Source organism: Eurypyga helias, unplaced genomic scaffold (assembly GCF_000690775.1).
Source record: "Eurypyga helias isolate BGI_N326 unplaced genomic scaffold, ASM69077v1 scaffold3393, whole genome shotgun sequence".
NCBI classification, from domain to species: Eukaryota; Metazoa; Chordata; class Aves; order Eurypygiformes; family Eurypygidae; genus Eurypyga; species Eurypyga helias.
Window position 1 is genome coordinate 16,268 of NW_010241700.1, and position 10,534 is coordinate 26,801.

Sequence of the window (10,534 nt, forward strand, 5' to 3'; positions counted from 1 at the left end):
GACCTTAAAACATTCTCATCTCTTCTGCATTTGAAGTTAGAAATCATTAGAATAGCTCTAAATGGTAAGATTATTTCTTATGGAAGACATTAATACCCCTAAACGCCCCCTACTTGTGTCGTATATAATATAGAGGCAAGTAAACAGAATTTTTGTTCTGGTTTTTTGTTTTGTTTTGTTTTTGTTCTGACTGAAATTACAAAGAATGGGCATTTTGCCTGATATTAGTTAAAAATGAAAAAAGGATAGAAACCTTTGGATCAGCTGCACAGTATCACTTGGAAATTATTTAATTGTGAGTTCCATTTAACTTCTGTTCATTTTTAAGTGCTCATTTTAGAATAAAAATTTTATTTCAAATTAAAAAGCCAACATTTAATTTTGAAATGAGTTTAAAAAATGCACTGGCACTTTAAAGCAAACTTTCCATACAGGGGATGAATGATTTGACATTGAAAAAAAAAAAAAAATCTCTTTTTTGCTTGAAACTGTCATCTGAATTCTACTGGAAACATGCAAATATTTGTCTTTGCTACCAAAACTCATTTTTGAACGAAACTAAAAATTTTTCATCCATCTTTAGCAATATAAGACTGAGAGCTTTGTCCTATTGCCAGGAGACTAAACACTCATCTAAACTTAGATTTCTAATTCCATGTTTACTCAAGTAAATAGAATTTCATATTTTTATACCTTTATAAGCCTGAATACAAACACACTTTCTATTTAAGAGCCAAAAGGGTGTGCAAGTTATACTTTAGGCAGTAACAGATGAAGAAAGCATATTCATGTTATGCCAACATAAGACCTAATATAGTGGCTAATTAAGCCAGCCAGTCTCCCCAGAATCACCTTACAATCCATGGAAAGACTAGCACAGGCCAGGGTAAATCCTGGTTTTAAGTTAGATGGTAAAAATAATGTTTTGGTCACTTTTGATTGAAATACCCCAGGTGAGCAGCCTTGAAAATCTTCTGCTGAGATAGAATAAAGGAGGCTTGACTTTTAGGTGTGTTGATTTGTCCACCTTCGAAATACCAGGGCATTTTAAGATATGGCACTGCTTTATAATACTTATTTTTTGCTCCTAAAGTAATGTCTCTGAAGTACAATATTGGGATTATGCTATGTAAATGTTAAGTGTAGGAAAAGAAATAGCAATAGAGCTCAACAACATGGATTGTGTATGGATCAGTTTACCTTGTAATCCCAGTTGGAACTGAAAAAACATGGAGTTTTTATTCACTAGTTGCAAAATAAACACAGAGGGAGAAAACCAATTACCAGAGGAAATCCCCGAGTAGAAAGTGAAGTAAGTTTTGTATGTTAGCAACAAGCAGCTTATTCAGAGAATTACCTGAGAGTGAAGGCAGGAAAGGAAATGGTGGTGCAGAACAAAGGTGTAGAGAATTAGCGAATGTCACAAAGAAACACAGAATAATTACTCTTTGCGTGACAGTGATTGCAGATTCTTGGCCAGGAGCGACATGGAGACAATCCATTTCTGTGCATTTGCCCTCAGTGTTCAGTGACTGACAGAAGTAGGTGGCCCAGATTAAGTTTGCCTAATTTTAGGCTCTTAATAAGTGTGCCTAAATAAGGTGTCCGCGCGTCCTTTTCTTTTCTAAGCCGCAGGGAAAGACAAATGCTTACAGAAGGTAATTTGGCTAACCTGAGATTTGGTCATCCTTGGAAGTGCTGCCTCTCCTTAACCGTAAAGGGAAACGCGACTAACGTGGCTCTCCCGTGAACTTCCTACAGCTCACAGATCGAACTGGTTTCTGTCGATGTGGAGGTCTTGTCCTAGCCCTGTGCAAGACGTGTAATCCTGCACTCAGGCCGGGCTCCTGGACTGTCTGCAGAGTAGTCCCTGGACTGTATTTCCAGGCTTCTTTTCCTGGGCAGACAGTGGAGGTGTTCTGGGCAGGAGTTTATCAGACACCACTGAGCTGAGACCAAGAGAAAGACTGGGAGGTAGCTGGTTAGCAGTGCACTGCGTTTGTGAGGAGAAACATTTGATACTCTTTGTCAACTCTTCGTCAGAGAAAGTCATAACAATGCACAAAATAGATACATGAAACTATGAGAAACTGTTGGACATGCAGCTTTGTTCTGTGTAGCCAGTACAAGCCATATATACCACTGACATCAAAGGGATGTAAATGGGTGTGTGTGCTCCAGTCATCTGTGGGTTTCCTGATGTGGGCCAAATGTCCCAAGAGTCATAGCCCTAAGCAGTGCTTCTGCATATGTTCTTAATATTATCTTAGAGGAGGCTGTACATAAAAACATTGTCTCACAGTGCTGTGATTGCCTCCACCTAGCGCTACGGCCCCTTTTGTTTGCAGCTATACATCGCTGCAGATGTCAATTAATCACTGCAGCGCTTTCTGCCAAAGTTCCAGCTGGGTGCTTTTCAGTTCAAAGTCCCCAGCTGCTATCAGGCTGCACCTTCTCACACCGGGAGAAAAATTGATGTCCTTAAAAGTTTAATACTGCTTTGAAAACGTCCCATGGTTAAGCATCCCATGACCCACTTAGGGAAGATGAAATCACTGCTCATTGTTATGCACCCAGTGACAGTTCACTAGAAAAACCTCTTAGGGTTGCTTTCAAAGCACAGTGGTTGTGTTGGAAAGGAGAGTGAGTTGTAAACCCGTTGTTCATTAGCATTTCTTTCAGGTGTCTCCAAAACCAACAAAGATACTTTTGAAGATGAAAAATATTGTAGGATCTTGTTTCTTTCCCAGCCGTCTGAATAAACCCGGACCCTCGTGGGTAAAGGCAGTTCTAAGCCTGTATTTTAGCTTAGTCCTTGAAAAAGGAAGCCCTCAAAAGAGAATGAGTTTCCATCTCTGCAATAAGAGACCAGTAGGTAAGAAGAGTTAACCTTTCAGGATTCCCTCTAGGAAGGGCTGAAATAATCCTTATTGCTCATGGCAAGTTTATTTATGTCTGTATCTTATCGATATCATATCTTACCCTGCCCACTGTGCTAGATGGGTGCTTTGTGGAACACTTCTCTAGAAAAGCAAGGGAAAGGACTGAGTGGGATGGGTCGCTTGAGAGACAGCACTCTTCTGCTTAGGGTGTGACTGAGCTGACTGTCTGGAGTTGGCTCTTTTTCAGTACCTGCTTACGGAACTGTTACAGACCTTGCTGAAGAACTGTGTATGTACGTGAGTGTTAGCCATCCTGTTTTGGCCATATTTTACTCAGCATTTATGCCCTGATACAGGAATTCCCTTTCTGAGGAAGCATTCTTCACTCAGACCTTAGTTTGACTGTGAACAAAGTGAGTCTGAAAGTCAGGATCTCATTCTTGGAAGCTGGTTCAGTTGTAGTTCAGTGGAAACTTGTATTCATGGTGGTGGAAGTTTAACAGAAATGTAGGATTTGATAAGGTATCTGCCTTCTGAATACATAATGTCTCAGCAGCAGCTCTGTAGTTCTCAAATACAATTTTGTCTGTTATTTGGCTTCATCCTCAATTTAAACATATTCCACAGTCAGATCCAAGACCTCATCAACTTATTTTTCTCTGAAAATAGTTTTCCATTCTTCTTCTATAATGGGTTAAGCATTTTCAGGTAGTTAAAAGAAGCATATAGGTGTCTTTCTTTTTGTGTGAGTGAAATGTTTCAGCACTGCCAAATCCAGGATAGGAAATTTTTTTTGACTTTGAAAATCTGAGGTTCTGAAGAACATAATATAGTGGATTCTGGGTTTTGCCTCTGAGCCTTTGCTCAGAGGTTAAAATTTTTGGTTAAAATTTTTGCACTTTAGAAAAGCAAGGAAGTTTCTTAATGAGAACTGAAATTCTCATTTGTACCTGTGGCTCCTGCAAAATTCATGACATCTGCAGTACCCCGAGAACTTTGTCTCCTTAGATGTTTGGGGTCACAGCATCAGCATTTTCTTTTTTTCTGTTAATTCCTTCTGGAAGTTGGAGTAATATATCATGCCTTGATAAAGAAATGACCTGGCATATATTTGGGTGTCTAGACATTTTGTTGTGCAGGAGAAAGTATGTGCTGTCTGCTTAAAGCCCAAAGCTGTTACTCAGTTTCCTCATCCACAGACTGACCGCTTTGCTTTATGTAATGAAGGAAGCTGGATAACAAAATTCCATGGAGTTTAGAAAGTACCTGCCGGCTGAAAAGTCATGCTGCAGAAGGAAGGATTTAGCTCAGCCTTATTTAGGGTAGGGCTGACTTTGTTAGGCATTCCCTGTGGCTCCTGCTGACAATGCTTTGCTGACTTGTCAGAACCGTTTCCTGTGGTCCCCACACCCCACTACAGCTGGTTTCCATTGCTGCCGCCGCCTTAGCCAGAGGAACAAGTGCCAAGTGGCAAAGAACCACTTGGCTGTGTCTGAAGTAAACCGCGTCTTCTGACCGTTACAATATTCTACGTTGCCCATATATAGGATCCCCACAGAAAAGCAAACCAAAATATATTGTAATGGGGCAGGTCTAGAGAAACCCAACTGCTCCACAAGCCCTTGCTTTATGTGTATGACCCGCAACCAGAGTTACGAAACGAAGCCATGAGAGGAAGAGGTGGTGACTGACTAAGCTTTCTCCGATGCTGCTATCGTTTGTGTTAAGAAGGAAGAGACTATTTAACTCCATTATGGGATATTCCTTTACAATATTCCTTGCAGAACTAGGGATGAGCCTTCTTAGGTTTAGGGTTTCAATAGTGTTACTGCGTCGATCTTTCTTGTCTGGTAAGCGCACTGACCTCAGCGTTGGCATCCCATGCACATGGGACAAAGCCACTTTCTCACTGATATTCACTGCCCCGTGACCCTGGTTCCCTGTTTGCAGTCTTCCCAGCAATTGCTTTGTCTTCTCTGAGCAGGAAGGATTTGGCTGGGGCAACATCATCGGAGTTGTGATCAAGCTGTAAGCCTCTCTGGCATCTTTCTCTAAGTGGCACCTAACCGTGCAGCGTTGCAGTACTGTGTTTACCACTGCACGGCTCCAAGGAATGAGCGTTGGAGTGAGGGCAGGAGAAAAGTACAACACCGTGTAATGAATCAGCAAATTTTACAGGGCGTGCAGCAAAAAGCAGACAATCTGTGAACAAATATTGGGATACTTAAATGCAGATGAAAGGAATTAAGAAATGACCTGTAATACAGTAATAAACTAATCTTTTCCATGAATCACTTCCTTCCAAAACTCTGAGGCTGTAGCCATATGCCCTTCACAGCTGCCTTGAGGAAGCTTACTAACCCCTTGCATCTGCCAGCGGAACTGTTTGCAGGATCATTTCTGAACTCATTTGTCTGAAATCCGCATGCAAAACGCCATGACTAGAAGCCTGCTAGGCCTTAAGGTGTTCACACGGTGATTTTTTGACCAGCTGCTTTATAGTGCCCCACAGCAAGCAAAACCCATCCAAATACAGTTAGTCTGACTTTCATACTAATGACATACCAGCTGATATTTGGATGGGATTTGTAGTCATGGAAACATTTTAATATGCAGTTGGAATTGTGTCCTCTTTACAGATTTAGCGGCAGCTCACGGATATGTCTCAGGCCCTCCTGAGAGAGGCCAAGTGCTCCTGAAATGCTGCACACGGCTGACTGTGCCCTCGCAAAGGATTGCTCCGATGCCATTACAGACACTATAATGGGGTATTGTAGTGTTCCTAATCAACGAATACTGAAATGGAAAAACACAAGGAAGTCATAAAGCAGCATGCGAGTGCGCACAGCGTCACAGTTGCTATTCCTTTGAGAGCCATTGGCCAGGCTTCTGAGACAGCGAGTTGGAAATCAATAGCAAATTTCTCTCTTACTTTTCTCAGTTGTTTCTCTTCAGAAGATGGCAACATAGCCATACTCCCAATCCTGCATCTTTATCCGCAGTGCTGCGTGGCACGCGGTGCACCGCACCGCTGTATGAGCTTTGCTGCAGCGTTAATTCCAGCGGAGGGTATGGCATGTGCACACACGGATCAGAGGAGGCCCTCTCAGAGCCTGCCTGTCTGCAGCGTGGATCTGGGACGCAGCGAAGAGCAGGACCTGGCAGCGGTTGGGTTCCATCCTGTAGTCCCTGACCGCATCCAGACAAAAAGCAAACAAACCAACAAAACAAACGTGCAACTGAGACAGACCATATGTTGGAGCTGGGCAAACAGGAGTCGTTTCTGTGGTGTGCGTGGATGTATGGCTTGCCTCAGATGACTCAAGGAGGAGACACTGCACGCTTCTGTCCCAGCTCAGCAGCCTGCATGCTGTGGGCTGTCCCTCCTTTACTGGTTTTTATTATAGATTAAAATGCTTTTTTATCTCGCTAGGTTCTCAGCTGCTTATTTTTGCAGATGATTTACAAGTCCTAGATCTGAGGTAAATGCATGGGTTAACGGCAACTGTTGAATTGCAGGAGCTGAGAATCCGGTCTGTTTCCATTTTCCATGGTACAGTTAATGAAAAGTCCGCTTGTGAGCTTTTAAATAGGATTATTTCCTTTCCTTTGCTTGTGAAGTTACACAGATTCAAAAACCTAACTTCTGAGATACAGAAGGGCAAGCCTCCGCTTTCCCAATGAAGAGGTTAAACCAAATTGTATCTGTTCTCTGCTGGTCTTTTCCTAAAACACTGCAAAATACAGACCCACGTACTGAGATCCATTGACATGTTCTTCTCTTTTCTGTGCTAATTAAGTTTTGGGTATTGGATGTGCAGAGCTAGGTTCAAATCATGCTAAAACAGATTTCAAGAGCCAGATATGGGGACGCATGCGCAAGCGCACTGATCGTTCGTGACGCAGCCAGATGCAGGGTGAAAGGTTTTGTCACGCTGGTAGAGAGAACTGGCTCGCATTTGGAGTCACGTGTGGCTGTTTATTTTGGTTGTTCATTTTATTTACTACCAGCAGTTACAGAATTTGATTTTTTCAGAAAAGTTTAGAGTTGCCTGACTTTTTTGTTTAGTTTTGCTAATGAACTGGCAACACAGTTTGGGTAAATCCAGATACTTTTGAAAAAATCCTTTCCTGTGATTTTTGTCAAGTCTGGTTTTTTATGATTTTAAAAAACATAAAAAACTTTAGTCTTTCATGGTTGACTGTAAACTTCAATTTTCTTTCTTATCATATAAACACTTTTCATCTCAATTACCCCATCCGTGTGCTTACTTGCAGTCCAAAACAAATGTGAAGTAACATGACCTGGTGTAAACCTGCTTGATTTTTGAGACTTGTATAAGGAGTTATAATCTTGTATTTGCCTCGAGGTGAGATGAGGCACGTGGGGTGTTGTTACAGCTCAAGTGACATGTGGTGACTTGTTTAACAATCAGGTTAAGTTTTGTTCATGTTATGTGACAGCCAATAAAGTAATTGCTTTGTCTGCAATGATACTTGCACCATGAGAAAGGTTCCAGATTAGGAGGTGTGCTGCCTCTGTAAAGCACTCATTTGAGTGCTTGTGCTTTTAATTGTTTGATTAATGCTGTGCCCTGAAAAATTTTAGGCCCACTTCCATTTCAACTCATTTGGTCTGATCCCATGTGCTAAGATTTCCCTGAGTTTTTATGCTGAACAGGATCACAGAAGGACAAAAATGTAGCTGCTAACCATTCAACAGGAAACGTTTTAGTCTAAAAATTCATCAGTTTGTATAATGCTCAGGGCTGTAAGAAAGATTTAAACCATGAATAAATAACACAAATAGAGCACGTGTGAATGTGTTTAAAGTAGACAGTGGTGTAAGATCTGTAACTAGGTTTTCTTTCTGTGTTTTGGCTGACTTCTGCCATTAATTTTATTTGGAAGTTCACATATGAAGAACAAAATTAATTAGTAACTTAAATATTTTCTCCTCCCCCACATCAGTATTGTGTTTTATAAGGATCTTTTATCGTTTCTTTTGGATCCACATCAGTATTGTGTTTTATCCTTTTACAGCTTTGCGTTACTCAATTAAAGGATCTTTTATCGTTTCTTTTGGAAGCCACATTGCTGACTGGGCTCAAAAATTCCTGTTAAGGGTAGGAAATTTTAACAAAAATTTTAATGCATTTTAACTTCCTGGTGTTGGATGTAATTTTTATGTTTTCTATGAGCAAAGAATGTTTAACTATTTCTGACTTCTCCCTTAAGGTTCATAGATAGCAGCAAATTTATTTATGGCCCAATCAGGGTTAAGAGGGGTCAGAATCTGCTAAGGAGAATTTTTTTCTCTAAAATCTTCAGGCCAGATTGTCTACCCCAGAGGTTCAGGTATCTGAATATACCCACTCCACCTAGTGCTGTACAAGCCAAAAAGATTCTTCATTGCCAGAGCAGTCACCGATTTGCTGTCATTGTAAGTGTTCCAACTTGTAATTGCTGATGGCTATCAGTAAACAGCAGTGATACACATGCTAAATATGTGAGAAATGTGCATTTTATAACTGGAGTCTATTTTCCTGGTGCATCCTTTGGAAGTTATCCTAAATGACTGGCCCCATGTGAAAACTTGGGGCCAATCATAAAACTTTTTCATTTATAGAGAAAGCCTTAAATACTGTAAACCATGTTCTAGATAGAACTGTGGAGTTCAGTGCAAACTATATGGGAATAAACCAGAAAATCTTGCAAGCAGGGAATGTTTTGATGTTTTTCGGGCTAGTAGGGTTTCAACCTGATCGTTGCTGGACTCATTCTCTGAGTTGGGTGAAAATATGCTTTAAAATTCCCCAAAAGCCTCCAGATGAAAGACCTTTTTTCCCCTGTAATTCTGGTATCCTAGAAACTGCTTAAGGTAATTCAATAAAAGAGTGGTGGGTTTTGCCTCATTTTAATGGCTTTAAACTTTGGTACATTTATATGGATGCTTTTTAAGGCTAAGCTAGCTGGGTGAGCCCGAAGTGCTTCTCTCGGAGAAAGCCTAGAAAGCAATATTTGGGACTTGCCTAATATCTGTTGATTTTAGATTTTCTGTGAAATTTTGAACCATAACTCCAAACTTTCAGCCAACACCCTGACCTACAGAACACCAGGAATTCCCACTGGAAGTTTCAAGCTAACATCCACCCGTACTGTGTGTTGAGACAGCTCCATTATTTCCAGCAGAATGATACTGTCACCAGGCCAAAATCAGGTCCCCAGTTTCAGTTAGGGTCCCCAGTTCCAAGTCAGACCAGTAGATTTATGCTCTGGAAGACCAGTGCGTTGAGTTTCAGGTCGCTGTTCTCAGAGCACTGGTACCTGGAGCATGTTCCGTGGCTGTATCTCGCCACCACGGGCATATATTCTGTCGGTGCACACACCATATGTTGGGCACAGCGCCTGATGGCCAGTTCATTCGTAACGAGGCAAATGCTGTGCCCAAAGACTGAATCGGAATGGGATGTTCCTGGAATCAAGTGCTGCTCAGGGTGATTCTAATATACTGTTAATAAATCAGACTCTTCTCCTTTAGCTGTAAACAGACTTAAACATCTGTTTACCTAAATGTTTATATTATGTTTTTCATATACAATTCAAAAGAAGTAGTTTGCCAAATGAATTTTTTCTGAGTAGATACATACCACTTTTCAAATCTGTCTTAGGTGATAATTCTTCCAGTTTTAGTTTTCCTCACTTGTATATGCTGCTTATGGCTAAGTTAGTATTAGCAAAGCCCTGGATAAGGCTCAAACCCTAAGCGGTGGGATTGCCGCTAAGCACAGCAGCAAACCTCCTGGAATAAGTTACTTTCATAGAGACTTTCACCACTTAAGTGCTAGTTACAACTAAATTATTGCTTGCAGTCTCCTTTGCACGTATTCCAGTGAAACTGCAGCCGCGTCCAAGGGCCGCTGATGTAATGCCTTCTGACGGCTTGTACCCTTCTCCTTCCTTTACGCAGGCACACACAGAAAATCCTTCCCTAACAGAGCACAACTCAGCCTGCCTGCAAATCTTTCATGTGTTTCTTTCCAGAGTACAGCCAGAGAAGATGCCCAGCTTAAGAGTTCAAAAGAAAGTTTTGGAAAGAGCACAGAGCAACTCTATTGCCTATGAGTAAAGCACACAGACTGTTAAATCACAGGAAATGACTGGAAATAATTGTCACCAAAGTTTCTTCTTACCTTCTTCAGCAAGTGCTATGAAAGGCGCGATCCCTAGAACGAAGATGACGAGTTGCACTTTAATAAACATCTTCGATCTGCTTAGAGAATAGCTTTCCAATCCTGAGAGCAGACGGATTCAAATCCCGATTGATTTCTTAGAGGCAGGGGAGAAGTTAGGTCGCAAAAAGAAATCACTCCAAAAAATACTTCGGTATTCCAGATGTTCCTCTAAGTGCCTTAGCCTAAAGGGGGAAGGTTTCCCAGAAGATAACTGTCCAGCTAACGAAAACCGAGTGGAGTCGGCATTATTTTCTTTAGCCAAGGGGTGGGAGCGTGCCTAAGGTGGTCCTCAAAGAGGAGCCAGGCCCGCCCTCTGCACTCTGTTTGGTCAGTGCTAAAATTATGATCTCAGCCCAGGTTTAAAGTTACAGGAGCTGTTGTGGCTTTCAGAAGACTTTTATATAGCAAAGAGGGAAA

The 10,534-nt window shown here is 41.4% G+C and overlaps 1 protein-coding gene across 1 annotated transcript in view; it reads right to left on the bottom strand.

Annotated features, from left to right (window-relative positions):
* Positions 1–10,534, bottom strand: part of PDPN (podoplanin) — a 15,310-nt gene that overhangs the window by 4,297 nt on the left and 479 nt on the right. Inside the window, 2 exon segments of the mRNA XM_010148820.1 lie at positions 10,076–10,177; positions 10,265–10,299. Coding sequence (XP_010147122.1) covers positions 10,076–10,177; positions 10,265–10,299 — 137 coding nt within the window.